This window comes from Pelophylax lessonae (assembly GCF_965119305.1).
Source record: "Pelophylax lessonae genome assembly, chromosome: 4".
NCBI lineage: Eukaryota > Metazoa > Chordata > Amphibia > Anura > Ranidae > Pelophylax > Pelophylax lessonae.
Genome location: NC_138771.1, coordinates 305570327 through 305587039, shown reverse-complemented (window position 1 = coordinate 305587039; position 16713 = coordinate 305570327). Strand labels below are relative to the sequence as shown.

Sequence of the window (16713 nt, the reverse complement as noted above, 5' to 3'; positions counted from 1 at the left end):
CACCGCCGGCGGGGCTTTTCCACCCCCACTAGGCAGCGGCGATGCCGATGTATGGGGCCGGCAGCGCGATTGACGCCGGACACCTGCGATCGAGAGAGAAGGACGGTTGGCTGTTGTAAACACAGTTCTCTCTGAAATGATCACAGCGCACCTGTGATCCTTCTATATAGGATCCCAGGTCTCTATGGTCATTTCACAAGCCCCTCCCCCCACAGTTAGTAAACAATTCCCTAGGTTCACATTTAACCCTTTGATCACCCACTATAGGTAATCCCTTCCCTGCCAGTGTCATTATTACAGTAACAGTGCATATTTTTAGCACTAATTACTGTAGTAATGTCACTGGTCCCCCCAAAAGTGTCAAAAATGTCAGTTAGGGGTCTGATCTGTCTGCCGCAATGTTGCAGTCCCGCTAAAAATCGCAGATCGCCCCCATTACTAGTAAAAAAAAAAAAAAATTACATATATCTTTCCCCTAGTTTGTAGACGCGATAACTTTTGTGCAAATCAATCAAAATACGCTTATTGTGATTTTTTTTTTTTACCAAAAAAATGTAGCAGAATACAAATTGGCCTAAAAGGATGAAACATTTTGGTTTTTAAATTTTTTTTGGAAATGTTATATAGCAGAATGCGAAAAATATTGTTTTTTTGTTTTTGTTTTCAGAACTGTCGCTCTTTTTCTGTTTATAGTGCAAAAAAATAAAAATCACAGAGGTGATCAATTACCACCAAAAGAAAGCTCTATTTGTGGGAAAAAGGACATGAATTTTATTTTGGTACAGTGTCATACAACCGCGCAATTTTCCGCTAAAGTAACGCAATGCCGAATCTCAAAAAATGACCTGGTCATTAAGGGGGCAAATCCTTCCAGTCCAGAAGTGGTTAACTGTTCATTTAGTTTAGGAGAGAATAAAAATACTTTATCTTACCTGATCCTCCACTCCCCAGGCACATGGTGCTCCCCGATGCTCTGGCGATGGACCCTCCCTCTGTATCATCATGTCCAATGTAGTATTATGGACCATGAATTGGTGATGAAGTCAGAACCTTAGACCACTGGAGCATAGGGGAGAAGAGGCTGTTGGGACCAATCTAGCAGCATGAAGGAGCAGAGGATCTTGTATGTAGATCTTGTTTTCTACGTCCCCAAGACATAAATGAGCAATTAACTCTTGCAGTGCACTGCAAGGGATGATTTCTATGTTTCCTGGGGCTGGGCTTTAAATGAGAGTGTTTGTTATGGTACTGTAAAGTCTTCAGTTGGTTTATATAGATTTGTGTGTATGTTAAATTAATAAGTGAATTTGAACTGCAAGTGCTCTAAAACGTCAACTAGATCTCTGATAGGGACTAGATAGAAATACTGAGTTGTTGCATGCAGACCGGTTGCTGAATGATAAAATAAACATAAAGACAAGTATGATTTACCTCAAGTGGAAACAGTAGTTAGGCAATAATTATACAGTTGTTAATTACAATACCTTAATGTTCTATATTGCTGAGAACCCCTGTCAGTGGTATATTATATTCATTTTGCTAAACCAATTATGTACATTACACACAATGGCGAAGAAAGGACTGCTGTACAAAGAGAGGTAAGAACATTCCCAGCACACAGCCCACACAGTCTGCTGGAATTGAGCAAATGCCATGCTAAAAGGATAGTTATAATTTGTTCCCAGGAGCTTTTTTAACATTGGAGAAGCAAAGTTAACTATAAAGAGTACATGAGCAAACAAAAGCTTTAAGTGTATCTAAAGCTAAAACCTTTTCTTTTAGTTTTGGATGCAGTGATAAGGGTTTTTTTTTTTTTATTTATATCTGTGTCCTCTCTGGCGAGATTTGTCCTCTCTGTTTGTCCTATTAAGCATTGTCACTGGTACTGAAATAGTCACCTTGTTTGTTACCAGAACAGGACTAGAGGGGAAATACACCAATGGGGACACTTGAGTGGCATCTGTCTAAAAGGGGATTTCCTTTAGATAAGGTAGACTTCTTCTTACATCCTGATGTGTCTACAGGATAAGTTCTCCTCAATGAGACACAGATGGCAAAAAACCCTGAACGCTACGTACTCTATCTGAAATTTAAAAAAAATATATATTTTTTTTAGAAGGAAATGAAACATGTATTTATGAACTGGTGATACTCCTTATACAAAGAGCTGTCAATCCCACAGTATAGCTCAGCAGATTACACTGGGGGTTTGGCTCTCCTAATGTAATCTTTATAAATCAATCATAATATCCTTAAAAATCTTCAATCAACAAGTCCAGTTGCATTTCCACCCTTTTTCCAGATGCCACTACTGGTTTTGATGCTTGATATTCATGACTATTATAAACATAACAGCAGACAAAGGAACTTATACCCATGTCCAAATGTAAATGTTCTGCATGAATAGCAATATTAAAGAATTAATGATTACATTGAAATACCTTCTAACATAATCTTTGTATGAAAGAACTGGTTAACATATGCTCTGATGGCTAAATCAATTTTAGGATTTAAAGGCATAGCACTCCTGCCCTGGGCTGGCTAAATTTACTGTATAGCTTTGCTGTAGTTAGCTAAGCTGAAATTCATTTTTCAGGTCTGTTCGGCCTATCCCTAAACCTTGTGGTTGATTGCTTCTGCCTGCTTCTGGAAGAATGTTCCAGAAATAAAGTGTGAGGATCAATCACTGGATTCTGAATAGTTATCTGACCTTATATAATCTCTGGGAGGCTGGCCCAAAAGACCTGGCTAGGGAGAATATAAATATTTGGAGGATCTGATCAGAGCTCTTTTCCACTGTGTGTGTGTGTGTTCAAGAAAACGACTGTGTAGTGCTATCCCCGCAAGGGCTGCTTAGTATTGTATGTTCCTCTGTGCAGACTTGACCCTGTGAACTTTCCCCTCTGACACTCTAGCTTCAGGCATGATGTGTATACCTTTAAGAAGGTCACCGACACAATGCAAACAGAATTCAGCCTTCTTAGTTTTACTTAATCAGAAAAAGAGGTCACATAAGAGTGACAAGTCAGCCAAGTCCTGAAAACAGCAATCAAGAGTCAGTTGAGGCAAGTCTCAGAGCAGTTGAATGAAATTAGCAAAAACAAAAGAATGACAATAGTATACAAAGTAACAGACAGTAACAAGCATTAGGCAAATGGATTTTCGAAGGGTCATTAGTTGATGTTAATACCACCACTAATACTAAAAGGAAAACCCCGCCGGGCCTATAGTACCTCTAATCCTAATGAGAGATTGAGTATTATAGTTACCAGTAAGCTGTCCTCTTAAAGAGCAAAAGGACAGTGTTCTGAATTTAAGGACTAGCAATTCACTGGCAGTTGGAGCTCAGAGAAGCAAGGGATCCTTAAGTATGGCAAAAGTGATCAGCAATCAGTACAAGGATACTTGATCTGAGTAATGACAGGTCCTCTTGACAATCCAAATCTGTAATGATTGTATATAGTGTTCAAAGTGGACTAATGACTGGCAATGGGACTTTGACCATCTACCCGCTCACCAATCCTGATGACACAGGGACTTAACTGCAAGCAATGTAAGTCGGTTCTCCATCTGATAATCAGGTTGAGGCGGCTGCTTGGTCGGCTGGTTCAGTGTTCTGTCTGGCACCTATGCTGTCAGCGATGTTGCTAGGATACCCCTGGTGTTGTGGAGCAAAGTTTGTCCTAGCTGGGCTGGAACTGCGGCAACAGATGGAGCGTCGGACCAATGCTCATTTGATGGACCCCGGGAAACAAGAGAGCTTGAGCTTTTACGGCAGCTCCTTTTAAAGCCTCTCCCATAATTCCCTGCTAGAGCATAGCCTGCAGGGAGGTGTAGTTCATGGATAGTTCAACAGTTCAGTGATGGCTGCACAGAAGACTACTGTTCCCATGATGCTCCCCTTTAGGCTCAGAAATGTGATGAAGATACTCTGAGCCCAACACTAGTGGGATAAAGAAACAATCTGAAGAATTTGAAGACAAGTCTGCAATGTCAGATAATCTTAGTCCGCTCCTAGCTACAACTGCTACTGGGCATCATCATGTGCTATGGGTTAAGGGCCTGAAGGAAGACTTGCCTGATGGAAACCTGACTGTAGAAGCTCTGCTGAGGAGGTGGGAGTCCTTTCGCCTGTAGCTTCAGATGTGGAAGTACTTTTGGAGGGCAAGGACTGAGACACTCTCATAGGGTCTCAGATTGACCCCTCTTTCTTCAGCATCAAGTTGTGACTGCTAATATAGGGCCTAATACTGCTGGAACAAGGATGTTTCAGGAAGCTGTTCTCCCAGATTTTTATATGTCCCTTTGGGTATCCTGCACCCTTAACCCTCCACCCTAGACTGAGCCTGAATTGGGTGTGCCACTGGGACTGAACACAAGGGGGTTGCTTTACTAACACTGGAGAGTGCAAAATCTGGTGCAGCCGTGCATAGAAACTTATTAGCTTCGAGATTTTTTTTTTTTCAAACTTAAAGAGGAAGTAAACCCTCCTCTGCAACTTGTACCTATAGGTAAGCCTATGATAAGGCTTACCTAAAGGTACTGTAAATATCTCCTAAACATGTACTGTTTAGGAGATATTTACTTTGCATGCAGCCAGTGACATCACTGGCGCATGCGCTCTGAAGGAACGGCCGCTCGCGACGTTCCTTCAGAGCCCCATGCCGTGATGTCATCGCGGCTCCAGCCAATCAGATGGCCGGATGCCGCAAACCCAGAAGAAGGACAACCAAACATGTCACCCATGAGACAGGTGAGCGGTCGGCACTGCGAGGTTTTGTTCTAAGGTAAGTATTTCATAATGAGCTAGTATGCGATGCATACTAGCTCATTATGTGTTTTTCTTTCAGGTGTTCCTTTTTTTTTTTTTTCAATTCTGAGGTTTACAACCTCTTTAAGTAGAAATTCATCCATTTGGACCCATAATGGTTGAGAGGCAGCAGTGTTACAGTTATGATTAAGTGAATTTAATTAGTGAAACGCGTTAACTGTTCCTGTTCGTTTGGCCTTGATGCTTGTCATGCCTGGATTTTAATTTCATCAATAAAGTCCATCGATCTTCATGTCGGAGTGCGGTCTACTTTTCCTCATTATTGGACATTGCTTGGGCTGCGGACCAGACGTGCACCCGATGTTTGAGGATTTAATTCCTCAAACCTGAGCGGCTACAGCTCTTGTGTTCCAGGCAGCAGTGTTGCCTAATAATGAAATGTTAGGGTTTGCTGGTAGTTGAACCTAGTGCTTTGCCTTGCCTCTGTGCCTGAAAGACAGCATGCAAGGTTATTTATTGTTGCCCATGTTATCTTCCTTGTACCATCCCGGTCGGTCTCCTTCAAAACAATCTCCTTCCTATTTTAACCTCTTGTTGCTTTTTGTTCTTTGCATAAGCTTGGCTCTGTTTACAGTCCAAAATAAAGCTTCATCCTGCTGATTGTGCTTATCCATGAACTGACCTTAACCCTAACCTAGACACCAACTGCAGATCTGCAGATCTGTTCTTTGACTCGAACAGTACTCAGCTTAAACCAGGTCCACTTCCTGTTTTTGACATGATGCTCAATAGTTCTACAGAGATTGGTTATGCAGAGTTGGGAGTTCGGTTATGCACATAAACTTGGGCTGATGTGCATTTTATGCAAGGGCAATTTTATACTGCCAGGTTGGTCCTAAGAAGGGAGCTACTCAGACGAACAATAGAAAGGAATCAGATAAAAATATGAAGTCCTTACACTAGAACCACTCCTCAATAGAATACACCTCAACGCAGTTATCAAAGGTATTACGGTTCATGATGATATGCTTTTATTTCTATCCGAACCTCATATATCTCTCCCAAACCTAATTTAAGGCTTGGAACATTTTTAATACTTTCCAACTTGAAAATTAATCACTCTAAATCAAACGCTTTAAATATCCCATTACCCCCAGACTCAGTGTTAAAAGAACTTTCCCTTTACATAGGCAAGAGATGCATAACTTACCTGGGGGAATCCAAATTCCCACCTCACTTTCAGATCTTTTCCAACATAATTACACCCCTACCCTAAAGGAAACACATGAAGACTTAAAACGTTGGAACTCGCTAAATATCTCTTGGTTCGGCAGAGCATCATTAATCAAAATTACCATCCTCTCCCATATCTTATATGTCATGCAAACCATTCCCATTCGAGTCCCGGTATCATTTTGTACCTCTTTTCACAGAGCCTGCTCAACCTTCACCTGGAGAGGAATACCCAGCAGAAATAAGTTTTCCCATATAATGTTACCAAAACTTAAAGGAGGGATCGCCCTTCCTTATCTACGCAGCCACTACCATGCCTCCCATTTAGCTAGAATCGCTGACTGAATAGCCACCAATCAAAGACTGGGTAATATTAGAGCACACACTAACTCCTCACTATCTAAGATCCCTACTGTGGATACATCTAAAATATCACTCAACCATTACCAAATCTCATCCTGCAATTGGACCCACACTAGAAGTCTTTCACAACATATCTAAACCCTCCAGCCCAGCACCCTGGCTAGGCCCACTCGCCCCACTATGGGCTAACCCAGACTTTATCCCAGGCATGAAAGAAAAAATTATCTAAAAAATTTGGCCTCATAAGGATATCCTAACCAATATTTTTTTTATGGAGAGGCTCTCGCCTACCTAGGGAAGATCTTAAGAATAGTGATGGACGAACATCGGCCGGGGCAGTTCACGAACATTAGCCGCAAACTTTCTCAAATGTCCACGAACCGCAAGTTCGCGGCGGGCCCCATTGACTTTAATGGGAGGCGAACTTTAAAAAACTTTAGGTCATATTTGCAGCCACAAAAGACTTACTAGCTGTGCACAAATAGCCCCACCACATGAACAATGCCATAACAGAAGTATTGCAATTGGAAAAGTTGCCCTAAAAACTTTTATTTTTTTTTACAGCAAAAAAATGTTGTTGTTTTTTTCTTAAATCAGCCAGAACTGACAGCAGTCAGTAAATACACGTCAAATACATATAGGGTCCATTAACACATCTGTAAAATGGGTCTGCATCTATTCCACAATTTGGCGGAACGTTTACAGACCCATTGCTTTTCAATTCCAGTCTGAAGAATTAGGCATTCACAGGATAAAGAAGTAAGTGTCGGCCATTCCAGGCCCCAAAAATTAGCCCACAGTTAAGAACGTTGTATTCTGTGGCTGAAGGTACATTAGGCATTCACAGGATAAATAAGTAAGTGTTGGCCATGAAAGGCCCCAAAAATTATCCCACATGGGTTTACCTTACAGCTAAGAACATTGTATACTCTGGCTGAAGGTACATTAGGCATTCACAGGATATATAAGTAAATTTCGGCCATAAAAGGCCCCAAAAGTTAGCCCACATGGGTTTACCTGACAGCTAAGAACGTTGTATTCTGTGGCTGAAGGTACATTAGGCATTGACAGGATACAGAAGTAAGTGTCGGCCATTCCAGGCACCAAAAATTAGCCCACATGGGTTAACCTGACAGCTAAGAACGTTGTATTCTGTGGCTGAAGGTACATTATGCATTGACAGGATACAGAAGTAAGTGTCGGCCAGTATTGGCCCCAAAAATTAGCCCACATGGGTTTACCTGACAGCTAAGAACGTTGTATTCTGTGGCTGAAGGTACATTAGGCATTCACAGGATACAGAAGTAATTGTCAGCCAGTATAGGCCCCAAAAATTAGCCCACATGGGTTTACCTGACAGCTAAGAAGGTTGTATTCTGTGGCTGGAGGTACATTAGGCATTGACAGAAAAAATAATTATCGGCCGTGAAAGGCCTCAAAAATTAGGCATCCAATGGACATTAAATGCCTTTTATGCCGCTGTATTTACCGAAGACAAGGACCATGAATTGTTGTGGGTGGATGGCGGTCTGGTGGATATTTGTGGCCTGCCATGAGGAATTGTAATCAAACATGGTCTGCTGGTCACATGTGTTGAATTCCTCAGAGATCCATGCCTCATTCATTTTTATAAATGTGAGGTAGTCAACACTGTCATGAGCTAGGCGAGTGCGCCCCCCTGCTGCGCTGAACATCCTTTTCGGACAGGACACTGGATGGGGGGCAAGCCAACAGTTCCATTGCAAATTGGGCAAGCTCTGGCCAGAGGTCAAGCCTGCCCACCCAGTAGTCCAGGGGTTCATTACTCCTCAGAGCATCCACATCGGCCGTTAACCTAATGTAGTCGGACACCTCTCGGACTAGGCGTTCCCTGATGCTGGATCCGGAGTACAGCTGTCTATGGGTCGGCTGAAAGAAGGATCTCGTATCTGAAGTGACCAACACATCTTCAAACCACCCTCTTCTTGCAGGCACTGTTGGATTGCTACCCGCAACTGTTTCTCTGTGAGTGGAAATACCTCTGCCAGCGCACGCAAAAGCAGAATGCAGCATTTCTGGCAGCAAGGCCTGGAAGTGCTGCATTCTGACCGCCCTCTGTGATGGTGGTAACACCATTTTTTGTTTGTACCGGTGGTCTAAGTATGTTGCCACCCAGTACTGGTCCTTGCCCTTTATGCTTTTTATATGGGGGTCCCCCTTAAAACACTGGAGCATGAACGCACCCCATTCACACTAAACTGGACGCAGTGCAGTGGCCTGGCTCCAGCTCATCATCCAGGATAATCTCGTCCTCGTTCTCCTCCCCCCATCCACGGACAACACCAGGGATCCCAGACAGGTTTAAAGCATGCTCTTCTTGCTCATCCTCATCCGCCCCGGCACCATCCTCCTCTGACTCCTCTTCAGACTCCTGTTGTTGACTTCCAAGAGGAAGGCTGAGTGAGCCATTCAACCAAGTCTGGTGCATCCTTTGACGTAATCAAACGCACCTTCTGAAACTTCACACTTTGGCTCCGGCCTACTGCTCCTGCCCTACCCCTACCACCCCTGCGTAAGGTCCTGCCTCTTCCTCTGCCTGTCATTTTTTAAATTACCCTGTGACAAAAGTCTCTAGAGGAGCGCAGTATATGTGGAACAAGGTATATAACACCCCGCTTCAATCTGTGGTATTGGGGGGCCACTGGTTTATCAAACCAGTTCTGGAAAAAATTTGCCAGTAACTGTTGTCACTGTGTGTAGCACAGTTAACGCAGCAAAAGAGGCCAACATTTTTCAGGACTAAAATACACTGTTATAAAAGTATACTGGTTAATAACACCCCACTTCAATCTGTGGTATTGGGGGGCCACTGGTCTATCACACCAGTTGTACAAAAAATTGGCCAGTGAGTTTGTCACTGTGTGTAGCAGAGTTAACGCAGCAAAAGAGGCAATAATGTTGCAGGACACAAATACACTTAGACAAGTATACTCAGATAACACCCCACTTCAATATGTGGTATTGGGGGGCCACTGGCCTATCACACCAGTTCTACAAAAATTGGCCAGTAACTGTTGTCACTGTGTGTAGCACAGTTAACGCAGCAAAAGAAGCCACATTTTTGCAGGACTAAAATACAGTTATAAAAGTATACTGTTAAATAACACCCCACTTCAATATGTGGTACTGGGGGGCCACTGGTCTATCACACCAGTTGTACAAAAAATTGCCCAGTAAGTTTGGCAATGTGTGTAGCAGAGTTAACGCAGCAAAAGAGGCAATATTTTTGCAGGACACAAATACACTTATAAAAGAATACTCAGATAACACCCCACTTCAATATGTGGTATTGGGGGGCCACTGGTCTATCACACCAGTTATAATACTTTTTTAAAAGTGCTTTTGTCACTGTTTGTAGTATTGCTGCAGAAATGCTCACCACACCAGTCACAATGCTGCACAGTGCACAATACAAATCCACTATAATATGCTTTCTATATTAGAAAGTATATTATAAGTGTATCACACCCCTATATAGTGCACTGCACACCAAAGAATAGTACACCTATACCAAATACCAGGGCTTTTGTGGACCTTAACAGAGCAATTTGTGTCACTGTTGATCTGTCCCTGGTGCACACAGCGTACCTCTCCCTACACTAACAAAAGAGACAGTACACCTATACCAAATACCAGCCCTTAAAAGGACTTTTGTGGACCTTAACAGAGCGATCTGTGTCACTGACAGTCTGTCCCTGCAGCCCACAGCCAACCTCTCCCTACACTGACAAAAAGCAGAATGTGAAATGGCCGCCAGGTCAGGTCTATTTATAAGGTAGGGGGTATGTCCATGTGCTGAAACGTTTCAATTGGCTGTCCCATTCCACCTGATGGCTGTGTCATGGGTCAAAGTTCTCCCCAATGTAAACTAATATGGCCGCTGCGAACAACGCCATATGTTTGCAAAATCAGCGGGCTGCGAACAAGCAATGTTCGCCGCAAACTGCAAGGCCATCCCTACCCAAGAGCAAATTTGCTCCCTATTCCACATCACAATAGAACTACTTGCAAATTAAACATTTTTTAAGCAGACATGAAACATCAAATTTTTGGGTGAGACCCCTCACAATCCTAGAAAATCTTTGCTCCAAAAAAAGTCCTCATAGACATCTCATATCAATCTTATACTCATCACTCTTTGGGAGAAACACAGCAATTCTCCAGTACATCATACCTAGCTTGGGAACAAGACCTTGATATTCAGCTGACAAAATTGGATTGGGAATCCATGTGCGCGTACTCCCAAAAAGGCTCTCTGAATGTTGCAATACAAGAATGTGGATTTAAAATACTTACAAGATGGTACAGAACCCCCTCCTTATTAAACAAATTATCTTCTTAGATCTCCAGTAGATGCTGGAGAAGTGAAGAGGCGGAAGGATCCACGATACACATATGGTGGTCGTGCTCCAAGGTCCAAACATTCTGGAATTTGGTGCACAATACCATTATCTCAGTTACATAAAAAAAAAACATTAGATTCACTCCGACACAATATCTTTTACATCACACTGCAGTCCCTAAGAGAAGCTACCTAAATTCCTTAACTATGTTCATGATTAATGCTGTGAGACATTGTATACCCTGCCATTGGCACTCAAACATTGTTCCATCCAAAAAAGAATGGTTTCACAGAATCAATAACATAGAAAACATAAAAGAACTCATCAGCATCTCACAAGAAAAAATCTCAAAATTCAATACAACCTGGTACAATTGGATACACTTTAAATCTACCCCAGCCTTTAAAGCAGATAACTAAGATTAATTAAAAAAGAAAAACCCCCAAAACTTAACTTTGTTATATGAGGAAAGGTAATAGCGAGCTACCCCTACCCTTCCCCCGCATAACCTCTACCCTAGTATCCCCCCTCCATTTATATATATATATATATATATATATATATATATATATATACATACACCCTTTTTCCCCTTTTTTCTTCTTTTACAATTAGCTGCATTTGTAACATTTGTAAAGTGGAGCTCAATATATTCACACTGACAAAGATGCTATGATTGCGTTAAATTGACATCCCAGTCAACATGGTAATATGATAGTGGACTAAACAGTCCTAAAGGGATAGAGTAGAAATAACAGTGGTAAACATTGAATAGAGAGGAGTCAAACAAGTCAGAAAAGGGCGAAAAGAAAAACAGGAGGAAATGGAAGAAAAAGCAAACAGAGAGCGAAAATTGAGGGCTAAGGGGATTTTAATGGTACCACATTTGAAACTCATACAATGGGAATATAAAAAAATGCAAAATGTTATTGATGTAAGGAACATAAAAACAAAAACACGAAAAAAATGACATACAGTGTATCATACAATAGATATGCATAAAATGATCTCTCAAATTAACATCACGTTTGGGAAGCCAATGGGCTATGCTGGAAACCAGCCCGACATGTTTCGCAATCGCTTCTTCAGGGGCATGCGAATTTTAACGAGATGATCTTGAGTTCTCTACATTGAGATATAAACACATTATTAATATGCATATTAACATTCCACAGGGTGGGCCCCATGGGCCGTCTACATACTCACCAAAAGAACCAGCACCAATAGCCAAGGTGGATTAGATAGAGGACAGGCACCATATTCTATCTCCCCGGACGAGTGCAGGAGTTGGTGTATCAAATAAATAAGATAAAAGATGAGGTTAGAATGAATAGACCATGAAAGAGTGGAGCAACCTGGTTATAGAAACCCACTTCCAATCACCAAGATCAAAGCATAAAATAGTAAATATATATTTGAAGGTAGTATACAGTATATTACTCATTACGAGAATACCTACCACCACAATTTAATTGGGAAAAAAACAAAATGCTGACCTGGGGGCATGCTACATGAGCCGTGTAAACTTGAAAAAACATTTGTTGTTTCAAAAAGGCACCAAGTAGTGTTATGTTCCTTACATCAATAAAATTTAGCATTTTTTTATTTTCTCATCGTATGAGTTTCAAATATGGTACCATTAAAATCCCCTTAGCCCTCAATTTTCGCTCTCTGTTTGCTTTTTCTTCCATTTCCTCCTGTTTTTCTTTTCACCCTTTTCTGGCTTGTTTGGCTCCTCTCTATGCAGTGTTCACCACTGTTATTTCTACTCTATTCCTTTAGGACTGTTTAGTCCACTATCATATTACAATATATTCACACTGATAGAGTAAAGACCAAATGCAGATATCATACCTAATATTCATGGTTTCAATATGGTTAACTTTCTGTACAATATGTAACAATTTGCATTTTGACTACAGAAGTATATTTCTAGATGTTACATTTCTTGAGTTTTCTGAATTCACACATGTTTAAACAATATAATTGTGTACTGTATGATGAGACTGCAGGACTTGCTGATTTTGGTGCAGTGCAATGTGAATCTAGACAACAGTAAGCTGATGTTAAATTTGAGAAGAATTAATAGGAAAACATTCCAAATATTGTACATCATCATGTAAATTCATTAAATGGAAGATCACAATCGAAAAAAAAAAAAGAAAAATGGAATAATACTACAAATTAACAGACCCTACCAAGAGGTAGGGAAATAGTATCAGACTAGGAAAACATCCTATTGGGAGAATAACAGGCTATGCACCCATTGCTAAGATTGACCCTTACTATTCGAAGCATTACCTCTGATTAGCGGGGTAATGACCCCATATGAATGTGGGGTGCATACAAGTCAGATAGGGTAAGGGTAATCTACAGGCAAGAAAGAACATAAAAATATTAGACGGCTATCTTAGGTCAAAGGGCTAGATTTACACTTCCTACTCAATAGCTACCATCTTGTGCTGTTCCCTTTAGTATCCCAGATACTAGCTAACCTTAGTATCAAAGTTACAGAAGTGATGTTATAGCTACACAAGGGATATTGAGGATGGGACTTGAGAGATTTAGCATTAGTATACTTACAACTGATGAAAAGTACAACCAACTTTTCCACTATTCTGTAAAAGCACTCAAAGCACCATTATTTTCATAGCTTAACCACTTGAAGACCAAGCCTTTTCTGGCATTTTTTGTTTAAAAGTTTAAATCAGTAATTCTTGCTAGAAAAGGACTTATAATCCCCAAACATTATATATATTTTTAACAGAGGCCCTAGGGAACAAAATGGCGATTGTTGCAATTTTTTATGTCACACGGTATTTGTGCAGCAGTTTCTTAACGTAATTATTTTTGAAAAAAATAAACTTTATGAATTAAAAAAAAAAAAACACAATATATACCCAAATTTTTTGGTAAAATATGAAACATAATGGTACAGCGAGTAAATAGATACCTTACATTTCACGCTTTAAAATTGCACACGCTCGTGGAATGGCCACAAACTACGGTACTTAAAAATCTCCATAGGTGCTGCTTTATAATTTTTGAAAGACTACCTGTTTAGAGTTACAGAGGAGATCTAGCACTAGAATTATTGCTCTCACTGTAATGTTCATGGCGATACCTGTCGTGTGTGATACAAACACCATTTATACATATATGTGTGACTTACGTATGCATTCACTTCTGTGCGCAAGCACAGAGGGATGGGGGCATTTAACATTTTTTTTCTTATTTATTTTATTTTTTATTTTTATGCTGTGCCTTTATTTAATTTTTTTTTTAATTACCTTTATTTCTATTACAAGTAATGTAAACATTCATTGTAATAGAAATAAGGATGACAGGTCGTCTTTATGGAGAGATCTGAGGCTAAAAATCCCTCCTTTACCTTTAAAAGCAAAAGATCAAGTTAAAAAAAAAATGTGTTCTTTTGCTTTTTTTAAGTTGTTTACTTCCACCCTGGATTGAAAGTGAGGTTATGACCTCGCTCTGGTTCCTCCAAGGCCATAGAGGCGATCAAAGAAGCTCTGGTCTGTTTCCGCCTCTGTGACCAGACGGCCGTATCTTCAGAATGTTTCTCGAGGGGTAAAAATGGTAAATCCGAAAGACACCAGCGAGCAGCGGGAGCGGGTCATCCCCTCCTGCTGCTATTGAATGCATTTCAGTGGCTCATGAGCCACTCGGAATGATTTCATGAGAAAGCCAGCCACTGGCTGAAGGAAAAAATACCAGGGTTATGGCTGATAGCATCAGCCAAAACCCCAGGTAAACCACTTCAAAGCTGCAACTTATATGTATTTAGGAGGACTTTGCAGGTATTTTTTTATCTCTGCTGAGTTGTAATTTAATGTCAGCTTTCTTCAAAAACCTTCAAATGAGATATTTTTGTGTTGCCGGGCAGTACCTCCCGCTTTACATCATCACTGCATGTATAAGAGACACCCGCACTGGTGTCAAGTCTCCATGCAGGTGTACGCTTTAGGCTAAATGTACACGGGATGTTTGCAAACCTCCTTTGAACGCTGGAACTTAACAGCTATGTAAACGTCGTTTAAAACGTCCGTTGTGTCGCGTTTGCATGCCACGTTTAGCGGCGTTTGCGCTCAGATCCGTTTTTAGTGGTAAAAAAAATCCTTCCCCCTTTAAACAGTAAAAATGCAAGCGCTAAACGTGGGTGGCGGCGCTTAGCCGTGTTTGGCCGCATTTGGCGCTAATAAACACACGTTCAAAAACGCCAATAAACACACGTTCTGAACTTCCTGAACGCAAATAATTGCTTTCCAAATAACGACACTGAACTCAACTGCCTCTAAATGACTGTAAATGACTCAGTGTACATGGACAGATAAGATAACATAGAGGAGAGTTCAGGGGCTGCTGAAAAAAACGCCCAACTGCTCCTAAACATCCGTTTATCAGCAGCAGTGTACATGAGGCCTTACCGTTCACAAAACACATGGCTGCAGTGCCATCATAACTATGTTTTGTAAAAGGCCAAGTCACAACATTAGCACTGGTGTTTATTATAGATGTTGACATGGTGTTGCTTCAGTAATTAGCAGGCCCCACACCAAAAAGCATACAGCACTGAAATCCCAAGCCAAAAGAGTGTGTCTGTATGTGTGTGTAAGAAATCGAATATGATTTCATTACTACTAACCTGGTGCCCACAATCTGCTCTTGGCAGTGTATGCCCTAGCTGTAAGAGATCTGGTCTTCACCTCTTCTGGTAAGAACCTTTTCCGCCCAGTGTCAAGAGACTGGGTGCAGCTGCTGTCTCCAGTTGTAATTCGGCTCTGTCCCTCAATGATAAAAGACATTTCCCCTGCATCTCTTCTGGAAAAGAAAATTCTAGGCAAGAGTGTAGTTGTTTCGGCCATTTTAAAGGCAACTAATGAAAATAAAGCAATGTTGTAGAAGCAGTGTTACATGGTAGACTGAGACTCAATTGTATTGAGCAGAGAAAGCAAAGGCATAATTAACCATAGCTGTCAGTCTGCAGTTGTAAGTGTGTTGCTGAGGTAACAGAGGAACATTGTTTAACAAGGAACTAACCCCTAAATTACTGCTTATGGCATGTTCTCAGACTGTTGTCACCATTCATCTGGTACACGTAGCCAAAGTTATTGAGAACAAAAGACTTTAAACTGGTACACTCTAGAAGTAAACTAATTAACATTAAAGAAAGCCTTAAGGCCAGAAAGTTTAACTTTTTATCTTTCAAGATTAGAAGTATATGTCTTTAAGGTAAGTACACATTTTCATTTATTAATGTAATATTTTCGTGAAAGTAATTTCAAGAACTATTTCTACAAGGATCAAGGAAATAGATCGGCAAACTGCTAACGCTATTGTGCAAATACTGTGCTAAAATCATAACATTTACCCTAAAGAGAAGATATGCAGGCTGCCTTTGCTAAACCCTACTTTTCTAAAGCAAAAGCTTTAGGGCTCAATTAACACTTGTTGATTGTGATTGTAATAATGCATTCAGGTTAGGGAAACATAAAGGACATAAAAAATAAACATGCAAACAAGAAGGAGCTGCTATGAATGACCAGATCTCCCTTGCTAGCTCAGAGACTGCCAGACCCAGACACAGGTCCTTGCACATGGTTATCACCTATCCCTCTCCCCTATTGATTACTGCCATACATTTTTTAAAAAACCTCCCCTATCAGTGATGGCGAACCTTGGCACCCCAGATGTTTTGGAACTACATTTCCCATGATGCTCATGCACTCTGCAGTGTAGTTGAACATCATGGGAAATGTGGTTCCAAAACATCTGCGTTGCCAAGGTTCACCATCACTGGTAGGGGATGTCTTTTTCAAAATGTATTGCAGCAATCACTAGGAGAGAGGGATAGGGTACAGGATACTCCAAAACATTAGGAGAAATTAGTAGACCAAACTTTAGACAAAATCCTCTTGCAGGGGGTAGAAGGGAATGGTCAGCTAA

The 16713-nt window shown here is 40.9% G+C and overlaps 1 protein-coding gene across 1 annotated transcript in view; it reads right to left on the bottom strand.

The window, feature by feature from the left end:
- LOC309553515 (EF-hand calcium-binding domain-containing protein 6-like) overlaps nt 1-15632 on the bottom strand; it is a gene marked incomplete at both ends in the record, with an annotated part of 129871 nt that extends 114239 nt beyond the window's left edge. The window contains one exon of the mRNA XM_082254753.1: nt 15413-15632. Within this exon, the coding sequence (XP_082110879.1) occupies nt 15413-15632 (220 nt within the window). The remainder of the gene's footprint in view (nt 1-15412) is intronic.
- Nucleotides 15633-16713: the final 1081 nt, after the last annotated feature.